Source organism: Procambarus clarkii, chromosome 78 (genome assembly GCF_040958095.1).
Source record: "Procambarus clarkii isolate CNS0578487 chromosome 78, FALCON_Pclarkii_2.0, whole genome shotgun sequence".
Classification (NCBI taxonomy): domain Eukaryota; kingdom Metazoa; phylum Arthropoda; class Malacostraca; order Decapoda; family Cambaridae; genus Procambarus; species Procambarus clarkii.
In genome coordinates this window covers 20,284,150-20,301,105 of record NC_091227.1, presented here as the reverse complement: position 1 = coordinate 20,301,105, position 16,956 = coordinate 20,284,150, and the positions used below count along the sequence as shown (strand labels likewise).

The following is a 16,956-nucleotide window of genomic DNA, read 5'->3' as shown; positions in this document are numbered from 1 at the left end:
ATCTTACACCTATATTCACCCAACTGCGTAAAATTGAAAAGGATACAAATTACTTTAGCTTTTAAATTTTTTTTTCAAATTCCTGTAGTCCACGAGATGCCATATTGATCAAGTTTGTATAACTATTTTTTCCTATGTTTCTATGCAAGGCTTTTTTTCAAAATTAGGATATATATAATGCCAAGAAGAAACTACTTATTCATCTGTATTAATATTCCATCTGATATTTTGATTGATACCTGCGGGGATAAAGCTAGATAATACCAGATATATATCAAGATGCCAACACTGCCCATATCAAAGGGCGTCAGGGGTGGTAATATACATGCCGTGAACATTAAACAAGCCTATAGGCCTATGCAGGTGGACCATGAGAGGGAGAGTGGCCAGGAGAGGAGGAGAATAAGACCAGAGGAAGGGAGAGGAGAGCCACCATGGGCGCCACGGCTACAATTTGGAGAGTTTGGTGAGGAAGAAAACGGGAACGCGAGGACAACAGAGGAGGAGTGGCGCCACCCGTGAGGAGCCGAGTGTGACAGTCAAATATTACCCGCGTGGCTACACCCTCTACACCCTCCGCGACCATGGCCCACCTCCCTAGTGCCGAGGACGGCGAGGAGCCCGGGATTTCCATGGTGGAGCTCCTGGAGGCCCAGGAGGAAAGGCAGCTGGATGCTGCAGCTGTGCTGGGCGCCGCCGACGACACCAGCTGCACCTACGACCAGGTGCGTCAGCTCCTCCACTCCCTTCATACACTACTACTGCACTCCAGGTTGAGTGATGGAGGGCCAGGTGTGGGTGGCAGTATATAGGAACCTTAGAGACATGAGCGGCCGCTGGGATCACAGGGTGACGATGACTTGTTCAGCATTATATGCTAGTTTGAAATTATTTAAATCTGAAGGGAGTTTTTCATCTACTTGACATAATTTCCTCCAAATAATTACTAAATTCAAGGAGCATTCTGAAATTCTGGTATTAACCTCACCTCTCCTTCCCGTTGTTGTTAGGGACAGGAAGCCAGTTGGTTTTGTCATCCCCATATGGTAATGTCTGACCTTCCCAGGGATAAAACCCACAAGTTTCCTAATTCTTTGGTACCTATTTACTGCTAGACAGACACAGGCATCAGTTTTACAGAAATGTGTTCAACCGTCTGTCCTGCCAGGGATTGAACCCGGCACCCTGCGTTATGAGCCAACAACGTAGACCACTGCACTATAAGACCCTACCATAAGTAATGTGGTCTTCAGTAAACTTTGTTACTGAAGACGGAACTTTTTTCATAGCTTTATTTTAAAAAATACGTATGTTCAGTTCAACATGGATTCAACAAACTATATGGGACCAACCCCCAATTCGACATAGATAGGGGATTGCTAGGACTGGAAATACCTCAAGGAAGCATTTCTGATTTTTTTTTATTTATAAATAAAATACCCAACTGTTTCTTTCAATGCTGTGTCCATCTATGAAAACCATTAAAAACATGATTTAAGGCATATTATCAGAGTTACCATTCATACACTAATATTTCCCATGCTTTATGGGCTGATATCACTGAGCAAAATTTTAATATGAACCTGTCCTGTAAGGACAATACCAAAAGAACCTATCTGTAAAGAGATTTACCCCACATCTAGCATATTTCCCGTGCTCTAGCCTCAAAACCTCATTTTCAGAAGAAAACGGGGCCCATATTTGTGATCGAAAACCAGGAAATCTTGAAATGAAAACAAACCATAGAATATAATTTTGTATATGCCCAATGGCTTTCCCAAGACCCTAACTGTTTCTTCTAATGTTGCGTCCATCTATGAAAATCATTAAAATCATGATTGGAGCCATAGTAACAGAGTACTGTTCATACCCTAATATTTTCCACACACACTGGGCTGATTTCACTGATTAAAATTATAATTTCAATCTGAGACATGAAGGACAACTATGAAGAGAACCTATATATAAAGTGATTTAACCACATCTAGCATGTTTTCCAAGCCCTAGCCTCAAAACCTCATTTTCAGTGGACATTGGAACCATATTTGTGAACAAAAATTGAGAAATCTTAAAATAAATATAAACCCTAGAATTTGGTTATAAATGTGCTTAATGGCTTTCCCAAGACCCATCTGCTGCTTCAAATATTGTGGCCATCTATGAATATCATTAGAAACATGATTTGAGCCATATTAACAGTTCCTATTCATACCCGAATATTTCTAATGTTCTTTGGGCTGATTCCACTAAAGGATTATTTAATTTTAACCAATGATATGATGCAACTGTTCAACAGTCTGAACTCTGTCCCAACATTCTAAGCAAATCTAAATTCCATCACTTCAGCAAACTCTTGTTTGTGGAATCTGGTGAGTGAATCCAGCTTTAAAAGTGTTTGACTTTTTGACTTTGACCCACACTTTGACAAGGAAACCATGTTGTCAGTACATGTGCCCCCTCACAGTAGGGCATTAGATGCCATAGAAAAAGCATCACATGAACGAACTCTTGTATGATCTAAACTGTAGTATAGAACAAGCACAGTAAAACATTTGCCAAGTGTATGTGTATTATTTTGAATAATAATTTCTATTAAGAGCAAGAATATCAAATAGGAAAAATATTTCTGCTGAAATTACTCAACATGATGACCCAATAATATTGTACAGCTTTCTTCGTGGCCCCAAGTGAAATTTAGGATTTTTCCTCAAACAAATGCAAGTTTCAGAACGGAGATCCAGTTGGCAGATTTTATCTGTTTTTTTTTTTAAATTGTATATATGGTGGTCTGGATTTTGGAGGGCTTTGGATAATATTACCATAAGATTGATTTTTATCGATATAGTACTGTAATATGAAATACTGTGTATATATATATATATATCCCAAATCAAATATTTTTATCATAATTTATTTTCAAGGGATATGTCAAACGGCAAGCACTGTATGCTTGCATGACTTGCTGTCCAGCTGATGGTGGCAAGTTAGCTGGTGTGTGCTTGGCTTGCAGCTATCATTGCCATGAGGACCATGATCTAATTGAGCTTTATACAAAGAGGTAAGGTAATCTGTTTTTTTTTCCTTTTCATCTTTTTCTATTGCACCATTACTTTTTTATTTCTTTTTCTTCTTATTTTTCTTTATTTGTCTTTTCTTGATTATTTGTACACTTTACCATTTACTGCATGTACATTATAGCTCACTCCTTTCTGTGCATATTCTGAAGGATTCTGTACAGGTACAGTACTTCCAAAATAGTTACCCCATCTAAACCTCAGCATTTTGTAGATCACAGATCTTGTCTGGTTGAGCAGGGGTTGAGCTTCAGTTAATCTGTTCAATCTCTCAATCTTAAACTGACATACAGTGGTACAGTACCTTCATTTACGAATTTAATCCGTTTCCAGAGACGCTTCGTAAACCGAAACAAATTTTCCAATCAGAAATATCGTAAGGTAAAATTAATTAATCCACTCCACACCCCCAAAAATATTAGCTTAAAAATACATTTTATACATACAGTACTACTACTAGTTATATTTTGTACTACAGTATGAACAAGTACAGTGGAACCTCGAGTGACGAGCGGCTCCAGTTATGAGCATTTCGAGTAACGAGCGAGCCACTTGCAGACAATATGTCTCGACTGACGAGCTTTCCCTCGATTAACGAGCATTCCCGCTGGTTCTCGGACACCTCCGACGACAGTTTTGTTGTTATTTCACATGACGAGCTCGGTGCCAAAACGGATTAAACTCGTTAATCATGGCGCCACTGTATATCTTACCTTTAATGTGGACTGTTGTTGGCATATGAAAGATGGTGAGGAGGGAGGGGAGGGAGAGAGGTGTTAGTTTTTGGAAGCTTCCATTATAACATCAGACAGTGATGACATTTCAGCGGCACACACTCTCCTGTGCTCTTGCAGGCATACCACTAAGACCTGATTGAGGCTAACTGCTTGCTTGTCCTACTAAGAATCTGTAAAGACACTTGTTTTTCCCAACGTTTTAACACCTTTCCGTATTGAGACACGATGATCTCTTATTTTTCCTCAGTCGTCATCCTCACAACTATTTTCTTTGGTTGAACTTTCACTGACTTTCTTGGAACCCATGGTGTGATATGTAATAATTACTTTTATGTTCAGAAACCAAAAAAACACATAAACAATTAAATTTTTCATAAAGAATTCAAGCACGATTGTTACTAGGTGGGAGACACTGGTAAACTGAAGTACTTCTCGCTGTGCTACCAGGAACCATGCGCTCGGTCGACCCATACGTGCATCAAACTTACCAAGTGAGGCAAAGCTCATATACCAAGTCGAATTTTACAAAGAAATTGAGCTTGTAAACCAAAAAAATTTGTAAAGAAGGGCATTTGGCAACCTGTGTAAGATTGAGTCTTTTTCGTTCTCGTAATCTATGTACAAAGCTGTATGTGGGGTCTGTCTCCACCACTTCAATTTATAATGCATTACTCATTAGTTTGGTACTGAAAGATAATTTTTGGTACTACTTTATATATAGTTACCAGCTGTTTTTCCCATGTTTGTAATGCCATTTACTCAATCCCTGTCAGCCCTCTCTATTTCCCTATGTATTTATGAGGTGATAAGTATCCAGTACATCATCTCTTCCATTGACATAAGGTATAATTTGTTTAGCTTTCCATGTAACTAATACGTTTTTGTCCCTGAAACTTGTCTGGTGACATTATTGAAATTTCATCCAACCTTGTGTTGTATCTTGTGTGTAAGCCTTAATTATAATTCATGTTTTGCATACAGTATAGCATTTAACACCTCATCACACAGATTTTGAGCAAAACTATATTAAATTACTGTTCTGTATGTGATAATTTTGAATACTAGTACTTGTCATTTATGGTATTCACATTATAAATTATATTGATTGCAAATATAGTATTAAGACAGTATGGGTACTTATATTTTATTACAGAACTTATTTTTATTTTCCAGAAAGTTTCGTTGTGATTGTGGAAACTCCAAGTTTACGCAGAATATCTGCAAACTTTTAAAGGTCTGTTCACTTGTTGACAATGGTTTGTCTATTTACTGTTTGTAATTATTTATTGAACTTTATAATTTTACATTTGCAGTATTTACTGTATTGAAATTGGGACTATATTTGAGGTTATATATAGCATCCTTGGTGGGGATACCTTGCTGCCTTACAATAGTTTATTAGGTATCCCCATCATGACAGGAACCATTATGAGTGATCCTGTGTCGCATGTCGCTGGCTGACACACATGGGGAGTCTTAACTCCTGTGAGCTTGCACGTCGACGCAAGCAGCAGCCAGCCTAACCAGTCATCATCAAACTAGACTTGCCTGGGGCTAAACTTGGGAAGTACAACTCTCCAAAACCAGCACAGGGGGACTCAGGTCCCCACTTGAGAGAACTTGCTGTACTGCAAAGAAATAAATGACAACTCAAACTTGCTTTGGAAGCAAAAGTAGTTTTACTTAGTTTACATGGTTACTCTGAAGTAACCATGACTGGTAATTATCAAGCTACAAACTACTCTTAGTAGATCAATGCATACACAAGCCATCATCAGGTGACACCACCATCACTCCCACAGGGGTTGGAGGATCTGGCTATCCTAATGTATTGTCCTAGTATTCACCCTTTCCTCTGCTGAACTTAGCAGTTGCTAATGTTATGCTTGTACACAGCTGCCTACATTACCACAGCCCAGAAAAGGTGGGTTGCATAGCTAAAAAGAATATTGACTGGAAACTGCTCGTATCTGAACATATTTATGCCAAATAATTACTATATAATTATTTTGCATAATGTTAAGCAAGCAGTTGAAGTGGTATTGTTGTTCACTTTTGACAAGAAAACTGGCACCACCTTGGACTGCTGAAATGTGATATTACATTGTAGTATTATTTGTACATTTTACGAAGTGGTGGCCAGCATAGTCTAGCCAGTTTGAAGTGTTACCTCTGCCTTCAATAGGTGGCTTCAGAACTAAAATAAGCTACTGAAAAACTGATCCTCTTTGTTACAAATATAAAGAGAAAGATTGCTGTTCTTGTAGAATGTAAAAATAGAATTAAACTGTCTATATATAAACTAATGTTGTTGTTTTATAAATACAGTACAATATTGCAGTAAGAATATTGTAAGTAAGAATATGCAGAAAGTATTCGTTTCAATATTGGAGAAAATTCTAGATTTACATAGTGCAATAATTCTAACGTAACTAACTTAAAAAGGTACTGTATATACAAGTGGACTTTGTGAATGCTACAAATCAGTAGTATGGCAAGATTTTTGCTGTTCTTTCCTCATACTTTTATGTTGAAGAGAAGCCTTTAGAGAAAATATATGTACTGTACCTGTATAATAAAAAAAAATTCATTAGTGGGGTGATGTATGTAAATTGCCGGAGTGCACGACTTAAAAAATTTGATTAACTTCTTTTGTTCGATATTTTGTATCAATCAATCGTTTGTGTACAATCTTTTGTAATATAGTACTGTATTACATTGTCTGAGACAAAATGTAGAGGAGGGAGGGGGGTGTCTGGATATTACAGGGTATCACATCTAGTATCACATCAGTAGGCAGGGGTCTAATAGAAACCCCTGCTTACTGTCTCATGCTATGTATATTCTTAATGAAAACTCTGATTTTAGGAAAAGCTACCTGAGAATCCGGAAAATGAGTACAACCATAACTTTCGTGGGGCTTACTGCACTTGTCATCGCCCTTACCCAGACCCTGAAGACTCCATAGAGGATGAGATGATCCAGTGTTGCATCTGTGAGGACTGGTACCATGGTCGGGTTAGTATTGTAATGGTGTATTGTACTTGTGGACTACTCATGTTTGGTATATTGTACTTTTAGGCTGCATAAATCATGTTGCTGTCTACTTTCAAGCTATTCGCTGTCTGTGTGATTTCAGAAGTTGACTGTTTACAATTACAATTACAATTTACAACGGAGTTCTGTTGTAAATTGTAATTGTGTGTTCTCTGTGTGGTAATACAATTCAACTTGGTTTGCTACCCACTCTTACTTTTTAACCACCTGAAAGGAAGATCGAGTTAATAATGAAAATTTTAAGTAATGAGGCTTGAGAGAGGAGAAAAATTATCAGAAGAGCAATATAGTTTATGGGAGAGGAAGTTACAGTGAGTCAAATACAGAAAATGTCCTGGGGGTGAATGTAATACCTATGGTACATATTAACAGAATAATATCAATTGCATATGCAAGATTAGCAAACATAAGAATGGTGTTCAAGAACCTGACCAAGGAATCCTTTGGAATAATGTACACTGTACAGTGCAACCTCGACTTGGTGAATCTCTGGTTGCAATACCTGTACTCACTTTCCCAGCCATACAAGTTTTTGAAGATTTAGTAAAGTAAGGGGGCTGTATGGATTTGCTTAGGAATCAGGCCCAGACTTCTCAAACCTATGGGAAAGTTGTCCATCATATGATGAGTTGAAATAAAAATTTTGCTTAGTGAAAGTAGTCCAAGTTTCTATTATTAGATTACTAAGTAGTCTTGATATTTTGTTAACCTACTAATACTCTACTGTAACATATTCAAATGTACAGTACAGTATATTGAAATATATGATGTATAAATAAATAGTATTATTATTATTATTACAATATTATCATAACTCGGGCATGACAATTTGTGATCCATTAACATAATTGTAATTTACCAATACAGTACTGTATTTAATTTTTTGGTTATATTTTGCTCTTTAGGAAATTCTGTTAGTATAAAGGTATTAAAGGTAATTTTTATTGCTTGGTGATTTTAAAATTGTGTGTTTATTACAGCATCAGGGTAGTAATGTTCCTCCAGGTGATGACTATGCAGAGATGATTTGTGGAGAGTGCCTTCCCAAACACAAGTTACTTGCTTATTATATGGGCTATGCTGGTAAGTGGTCTTCTTTCCTTTATGACATTGAAGCATGCTTTGAAGACCTGCATATATATCATTTAATGGTAGATATTCATATTAAGATGCATCAAAGTTTTAATATATATTTTGTTTCTCATAGTTACTACAGTTAAGGCAGAAGATAGTAAAGATGCAGTTGATGTTGAAAAGTCTTCTGGAAAGACTGCACACGTAAGTCATTCAGTTACAATGTAAAAATATGTAATGGATATATATGCAGTATATTTTTAGGGGGGGAGTTAAGTCACCCAATTTTTTATATTATTATTATTGATTTTGTTTATATAAATTACATTGTAGGTATATTTCTGCATGGCACCCTGTTTGTCATACAGTATTTTATAGAGATAAGCATTTGCATTTCATTCCAACTAGGGCTGCTGATAGTTTTTCCTGGACATACTTTGTCAGAAAGTTGCATGCATATACTGTGTGAAATTTTCAAAATACCGGTAAAGTATGTGCTCTTTCATAACAGGAGGAAGAAAAGGTAGAACCGAGGCATACCGAGGATTGTTCGGATGAGACTGATTTTAAAGTGAAAGAGAAAACATTAAGTATAAATACCGAGGAGCCCAAAGAAAAAGATGAAGTCGTTAAGGTTAATGGTGCTGTAGAGAACAAATTGTCAGGTGAGTTGTAAACTTGTAACTTTAAATAATGCACACAGCACTAGCATTTAACATTTATGTAGTTTTAACTCTGGATATTTTCATGTGATAATCACAGCATATTATATACATCAAAAATGATATTTTTCACGTGAAGTGTATGAATATTAAATGCATGCAAATCTGAGGAATGTATACAGTATATCATAAAACACACTATGTACCTGTGTTGACTTGGAGAACTGTGTTCATTGTGTGATGGTCAAATCTGAGTAAGTTCTTGAGTCTTAAGAATAAATCTAAAATTTATGTCTTTTTGCCTTGTAAATAATGTATATTCATTGTATGCAATATTCTAGGATGTAAACTGGATGTTCTTAAAAAACAAGAATTGCCCAGTGGTGCTGTATTTTTACCTGATCAGTGGAGGAAGCAACTCTGTACCTGTGAAGCTTGCAAGGTAAGTTACAGATCTATATGTCTGTCTCTTATATTTTAGTCTTGAACATTACTCATGTGTAGATTCTTCTGTGTATCAAACATCTCCAAATTGTGAGGACATTTAGAGGAGGATTTCAGAAAGAGATTAGTTTGTACATCTTCTATATACTAGAGGCATAGAGAGACAGACAAGAGAGACATGCACATACAGACAGCAATAGACATAGACAGACATATAGATAGAGAAACCAGGTCAACCTGGACACTGGAGAGTGTCCCATCTTAGTAATTTACAAGTGTAACAGGTGCCATTTACTTGTTCTGCAAAATAAGAGTATGTGGGAAGAGTGAAGCTAGGTTTTCATATGATATGTATTTAAAAGTTTAATGGGCGGGTGACATTAAATAAATTTTAAAGTAGCGTGTTACCTCATAGACTCCTCGTCTAACAACAACAAAAAAAAACACGTTGCCCTTCCTCCAAAAGTTGCATTGTCCCACAGTCGTGTATCTCCTTGCAGGTACAATTTTCGGGATGATTGTGTGGCTTGCTTCCTAATGAAAATGGTGTCATTTGTCCCTTGATAGAATCCTTGGTGAATCCAAAAACCATCCATATTGCTCGCCTTATGTCCTTCATTCTCATATTGCAGCTTCAGAAATATTCAGTGCCTTCTGAATATCTAGCAACACAGATGGTGCTATATGGTCTTCCTGGCTTGGCACCTTCTTTTGATAATTACTTTCTTCCTCCAAAAATGACGTCTATCAGCAGAGATGGGTATACACACCTTGTTCAAATAATTCCTCACAGGATTTATTCACCGAGAGCTTACTCTAGTCCCTAATTATATTCTGGCTTAAAGTTTACTTGCTGGTTGGTCAGTAATCTATTGAGGTGGCCTTAAAATATCCTTCCAGAGGTTAATAGGTCATTAGCCCAACACAAAACCAAATTCTACACTGTTTCATAAAATTGTATTTATTATCCATATAACCATGATAGAAGCCCAATCAGCACAAACCAAAATTGTAAGGTACTGCTGTTAGACTTGGCAAGAATGAACAACTTTAGCATATAATAGAATTTTGTGGCTGGCTAACCATGAAAGCTAAACAACCCATTAAAGAATGCCAAGTTCTCATAAAGAACGAAACTTCAAGAAATATACATCAGATACACCATCTGAATTTTTTGTCTTGCATTTTCTTCATTATTAAGTTAATCCTGTTTATTTAAGCTGCTATAATGTTTGTTGTGTATCCCTCAATTGCCTGTACTGATGTTGGAGCTCTCCATTGACAATATATTGCAGCATCAATCTTTGACATTGTATGTTCACTATAGTTCTAATTCAGTTATATAATGTATTAATGTGAAAATTCCGTCGAGAGGCACTGGACTGCATTATCATCTTGCTAATTTCTATTTCCCAGGCTAAGTACAAAAATGAGGGGATTCTTTTCTTGCTTGATGATGAGGACACTGTGGCATTTTATGAGGAAAGTGGAAAGTCTCACCACCAGAGTCACAGTGCTGCTCCAGCACAAAGAGAGCTGGAAGCCCTATCTTCTCTCGATCGTGTCACCAGGACAGAGATGGTTCATGGTAAGCATGTACTGTATAGCATCAATTATTATCCATTTAAAACTTAGTATAAATGATAATTATTGATTTCTAAATTTAGACTAATACACTTAATCTGTAATTTTCTGTAGTACTGTATAATATGTGTACTTTTAATCATTTGATTACAGAGTACAACACACTAAGTTCATCGTTACGAGACTATCTGCGCAAATTTGCAGAGAACAAAAAAGTGGTACGCGATGAAGACATACGTGAATTCTTTTCTCAGTTGGAAGCTAACAAGAAAAAGCGTCCTGGCTCAAGTATCCAGTTGTTTTGCAAATGAATTCCTATGCACCAGAGAGTACTATATTTTAGTAAAAAAAAAAAATATGAACCATTTTAGCTTATAAATGTGCAGTTGCAAAAATTAGTAGTCTTCAGTTTCCAATTACCGTATATCCTTGTGTATATCCTTCATTTTGTAGATGTTGTTTCAGCTGAAATTAGTTAATAGTTAACTATTAAACCAGTACTGTTTTCAGAGGGATGAAATTCATGCTTGGTAAGAGTCAAAAAATTGACAAAAGGGAGCCAGATTTCTATAGAAAATAAAATAAGCTACATAAATTAGTGTCATAATTTATTGTAGCCTACTGGTGTTCGAAAGCATGATCATCAAAAGTCTATTGTAGAGAGTACACATTTACCATAACTTCTGTTGTCATGTTAATTCACTCACTGTATATACAGCTTAGTTCTGTAGTTTATCAGTAAATACCAGCACCCCAAGTTCAGTTTTTTATACCAGTAATTGAATTTTGAGATAACTTTCTTACACTGTACATTCTGGTAGTGTCCAGGCAATGTTGAATTTATGACAATAACATCTCCATGTTGTAGACCAGTGCAGCTCAGCCTGAACATCACCATCTATTTACTGTATTTGTATCACAACACACAATTCATGAAATAAACAGAGAAGCAGTAAAAACAAAAAATACTGATCTTTCGTTTAAAACAGACCACATGAAACTGCTAATAATATACATTAAAAAAAATTATATTCACAAAACTCTTCTGGTTGTATATTACAAATATTATGGGGATAGATAAAAATCCATTAGATTCTTTCAAATTGAATCTTCGTCTCCTGCACCACCGAATACATTCCAGTCTTCTGGGTCAAGTATTTCTTTGTATGGATCATCTTTATCTGCAGTCTCAGGGTAATCATTTCATTCATCACTTTTATCTTCCCATAAATAGTCATCTGCCATATCATCTAAGGCATTAGAAATTACACATTTTTTTTAAGGCTTTCACTGCTTTGCAGGAATTGCTCTCTTATTAAGCCTTTAAAAGGTTTATTGATGCTAACATCCAGTAGCTGCAATATGCTACAAAATAAGTATTATTTATTTATAGAGTATATACAAGAATTCTTACATTCTTGTAATAAGTTCTCCAGTATTCATTACATTGTCAGTATTGTTAGCTTGAGCTTCATTGGTAACACTGCACTGTGTGATCTGAACATGTCCCAAACCAGTAAGCTTTTTGCCTTTTCTAAGTCTATTTGTTCACATATTCCAGACCTCCTTAATCCACTTCTTGCAATCATCTTCATCCATTCATCCACCCTTTTTCATGGATCTGGAAAACAATGCCTTTTGGATATTTCTGTCTGGGCAGAGTTTTGCACTTAAAAATTGCCATAGGCTTTAACTTTATTCCATCTGCATTACCCAACCATCTGGGCTGGATGGTAAAGCGACGGTCTCGCTTCATGCAGGTCGGTGTTCAATCCCCGACCTTCCAAGTGATTGGGCACCATTTCTTTCCCCCATCCCATCCAAAATCCTTATCCTAACCCCTTCCAAGTGCTATTTAGTCATAATGTCCTGACTTCCAGGACGAGCGTGTGTCTTACTTCCCGACTGCCCCTCAGGGTCACTTGTCTCTATAGAATTATTGGTGAATCGGATTCTTTTGATATCATTCGCCTTGTGCGTTTCTGTTCTCATATTGGTATCTTTAAGTGATGTTTAGCGCCCTATGATTATTCCGCACATTTGATGGTGCTACATAGTTTTCCCGGCTTGGTGCCTTCTTTTGATAATTACTTACTTAGTCATAATGGCTTGGCATTTTCTCCTGATAGTTCCCTTCCTGCCATTCAACCAAGCACCACAGTGAATGATACTTTCAGTAAATTCCTTTCATGGCCAGTAGTCTTAACCAAAACTGTTTTTGGTTCAATCATGTCCATTGTTCTGTTCCCTTATATATCAAAGTTCATGGGGTTTTGTCCATAATGCTGATGCATGAGAATCTGTATTAGTTTTACTTCTGACTTCAGATTACAAAGTGATGGTACTCAATTACCTTATCATTCAATTCTGCTGGTAGATGGTGAATAATCTTTTTCTGTAAGCATTAAATCATCTTTTTCATAAACTTATTGTATCATCTAGCACTGACTTTGAGGTCCCTGATTCCCTTTTTTTTTTTCTTTGGCATGTATTCTTACAGATGAAGAAATCACTGTGCTACCATTCAGACGACACTGATTTCCCAGTCAGCGACTTGTTCTTCTAATTGTGGCTCCTTGGTTGGTTTGACTATCTGGTTGCTCAATTGGCTAGTTGGTTGGAAGACTGGCTAGATTGATCTTTCTCACTGCCTGGTGACTGTTTAGTTGATTGACTGACTTTGTGGGCCAGAGAGTGTGGCTGGTGCATTGGTTCAGAGGACTTTTGTACAGGTCTACAAGTCTTGGACAAGTCTGTGGTGCTTTCCCTGTGAGACAATAAGTTTATCTTATATCACTCCAAGAATAACATTAGGTTTTTATTGCTGACACTTTTAGAAATAAATCCTTGTATCCTATTTGCCTTATTTCCTTATTTTGAAAATTTCAACAGTGCTGTCTCTAAAACACGTTTCTCACCATGTAAACAGAAGGATGAACGATGCATGTGTTTATTGTATTTGAAAATAAGGAAATATAGGCGTTGCAAGCTTGCAGCATGACTTGTGCATACATTTTAATAATGAAGTGTGGCCGTGAAGGTACCCCTTGAATGTGTAGCTGTATAGTGCTCGCTATTATACAGTATTATACCACATAATATTATACTAATACTGTATTATATTATACAGTATACTAAACACTGAGCATCGCAGCTATAGTGCAGGTTAAAGTAACGAAGGTACATATATAAACCTAAATGTCCAGACCTGCTGTTTACTATTTGAATTAATATAAATTTGCCTTAAATTCATAAAGATTGTGTAATAGTATTATTTCTGTGTGCAGGATAATACCCTGACCCTCCAAATGTTGACTTGTTATATGTGCAATCCTAGAGTCAACAACAAGGTATATGGAAAATTCCTAATCTTTTGGCGAAAAATAGGGTGTCAACTATTACACACGGATATACGGTAGTTAAAAGAAATATATTAAAGACAACTATACTGTATTGAAAAGTGCACATCAAAGAGTTTCTCGTTCGTGGATAATTTATAAACTAAATTATAATTGATTATGAATGTAATGTTAGAAAAGTCATGTAATGGTTTTTAAATAATATAATGCTGGGTTGTGAAAAATATTCAAATAAAAAATACTTCAATGTCAAAGTAATATTTGTTCTATTCAAAAAGCATAGCAGCTGACTTAATTTTTTTTAGGAAACATTAGATATTGTGTTTGGGACAACATATGGGTCAATATGTGCATATTACTTTTGATGATTTAAAAAAACAGTTTACAAATTTCTGTACACACTTTTTTATCAGTTTTGATAAACATACAATTTTTATCAGTTTTGATAAACATACAATTTTTATCAGTTTTGATAAACATACAATTTCACTCAAGTTTTATATACTTGTACTTCGTAGGAACTCTTGGTGACAGTAAATTTGCTCCATTTACACTTGCTATAGTGAATTGATGCCTATTAAAAGTTTCGTTTACAATTCTTGGGGCCAGAATGTTATGTGAATTGTCAAGAGTGTAACATAAATTTTTTCTTTACTGTGGAATTTATAATGGTGGATGTTAAACAGGTGAGCCCTGTTGGCTGACATGTCCTATACAAAATTGTATATACTTGTACTAGTATATATAATTAAGGAACACGCTAGGAAATAGTGTGATATCTCTGTGAAAAAATCATTGGAGCATATTGTGGTCCAATGGGTTAAGGCGTGCATTTGGGGGCGAGCCAGAAAGCTGGTTTCACCCCCATCCTGCTTCAATGATTTTCGTAATGAAAGCCACACTTTACAAATTGCACATTGAAATGATCATAGAGCTTGATATTACATAGCGAGTACTCGTGAGTAATTGAATGCAGCATCTGGTGTAAAATTTACTTTGGGTGTTATAAAGAGGAACTTTACAAAATAAAAAGTGAGTAGTTACCATTTTTCTCAATGCCTAATAATGTACTGTAAGTGTCTGAACATATTCAAATGTATGTTAACTATTTTTTTACAACAATTCCCTTCGTGTTAAACAGGAATTAGCATAATTGAGCAGTTATTTATTTATTTACTGTAGTAATATATGGTTTAGTCAGGTCATGATTATCCGAGGTCAATTGTTCCAGAGCTGGTGCATTATGCAATAGTCTTTGTTAATCTACAGTACCTGTAATGTACAGTCAGTGTAAAATATTATTTAACAGCATGTGTGTTTTAATACCTATGTTTTTTGTACAATGTGTGTTCATTTGTATGCTGGAATGAGTAAAATGCAGTAAATCATTGTGATCGGATAATCAAGACTTGACTGACATTTTTCTTATTTGTAATTATAAAGCTTTTGGCCACATGATATGATTTTGTTTATCTTGCCTGAACTCTATAATAAACAAGTACTGTAGTTAAACATTTTCCCAGCAGCAGCAAGGCTAAACAAAGTTTTGTAAAATTTTATCAAAAAATAAATATGGTAAATTTAGTTTTTATTATACAATTGTGATGTGAATTTTGGTTTATATTTATATTTTGGTTCCCATTCCACTGTTAAATATTAAAATTGAGTTGTTAATCCAGCTAGCTCAATTTTCCATAAACAATTGCAGGATAATGTTTACATTTTATGGTGTAACATTAGAAGACCTTTATGGGATTTTAATGCTTTTTAGTTTTGAAATTTACAAGTAGTGCAACAAGCTGACTAGTTCAGCCAGCTGCTGCTTCTCATTGACCCAGGTTTTAAATTGGTGTCATGTTTAGCAGTACAGGTTTTCAGTGAGTGTACTTTCACTGTAATGGCTTTTAAAAAGCTGCATATTCACTTGTATATTGTTAATGATGACATTTTATAGACTTAAGACATTAAAAGAAATAAAAACTTAGGCAGTATGCCACCATTTTTGTAGCTCTTTCCCTATGGCGTACTTGGCAGTCTTCTCCACACACAATACATACACAGAACTATTTAGTGGCACTTGAAAACTGTTCTCAATGTATCTGATCCCTTTAAAAATAAATTTTTAGCAAACTTTCAAGTGCTTAAATTGGTTAAACAAATCTACACACTTAAAATATAGGGAATAGGATTATAAAATTATAATTTAAATTTAAGAGCATATAGATGAAGTTGAAAGACATCTCCAAGAAAAAATGCCAACATGTCTGGTGCCCTTTTTATATTTTTTTTATAAAGTTAATATTAAGGGAGTAAATGGCTTGGCACTTAATCCTGATAGTTACCTTCCCTGCCATTCAATCAAGGCGACCTTAGTCATTACTGTATGTATTGTGGAGGGCATAATTTTTGGAAAACTCTTGATTGTTAGGCAAATTGGATCTTGCATACTAGCCCAAGTAGTGTATATAGGAGTTGCCTCCTATGGGACCAAAGAAAAGATTATACAGAATTGATTATAAGTAGAAACTTAGTTCGCTTATTCATTATTTTTTTTCGTTTAGTTCATTTATTATGCACCCCATATCCAGCATGCGTGAAGCGGTGGTGGAAAAGGTTACAGGAACACAAGTTCACGAACTGAACTAAAGTTGCTGTTACATGATATGGCTGAGGCTGTTACATGATATGGCTGAGACTTAATAAACATCATGACAAAATTCAGGCTATTACATACCGTGACTGAAATTAAAATATTAATTGTTGAATCGTTCAGTTAGACTTAGGAAAATAATCTACAGATATCATTCGTCACGTCCACTACATCTACGTGAACTGAGAAGAGTTTCGTTACCAGCGCCCCCCCTGTGCCTCTCCCACGGTTTCACTAATGATGCTAACTGGGCTGGTTGTAAATCGATTGGAGGGTCGTGCTCCAGGGAAATATTAGTAGGACAACACATAATAT

General features: G+C 35.8%; 1 protein-coding gene across 1 annotated transcript; it reads left to right on the top strand.

Annotated features, from left to right (window-relative positions):
* Positions 1 to 363: 363 nt before the first annotated feature.
* On the top strand, positions 364 to 15,982 carry LOC123746017 (putative E3 ubiquitin-protein ligase UBR7). Its single transcript, XM_045727149.2, has 10 exons — positions 364 to 725; positions 2,922 to 3,058; positions 4,985 to 5,045; positions 6,680 to 6,829; positions 7,849 to 7,951; positions 8,076 to 8,146; positions 8,454 to 8,607; positions 8,946 to 9,046; positions 10,465 to 10,636; positions 10,786 to 15,982. Exons 1-10 carry the CDS (start codon positions 585 to 587, stop codon positions 10,941 to 10,943), a joined length of 1,248 nt encoding a protein of 415 aa, XP_045583105.1. The 5' UTR covers positions 364 to 584; the 3' UTR covers positions 10,944 to 15,982.
* Positions 15,983 to 16,956: the final 974 nt, after the last annotated feature.

Excerpts from the sequence above, each read along its gene's own strand:
- LOC123746017 (XM_045727149.2), top strand. The coding sequence starts at position 585 with ATGGCCCACCTCCCTAGTGCCGAGGACGGCGAGGAGCCCGGGATTTCC. Across the intron at positions 9,047-10,464 it reads GTACCTGTGAAGCTTGCAAG|GCTAAGTACAAAAATGAGGG; the intron begins GTAAGTTACAGA and ends TCTATTTCCCAG. Across the intron at positions 10,637-10,785 it reads CAGGACAGAGATGGTTCATG|AGTACAACACACTAAGTTCA; the intron begins GTAAGCATGTAC and ends ATTTGATTACAG.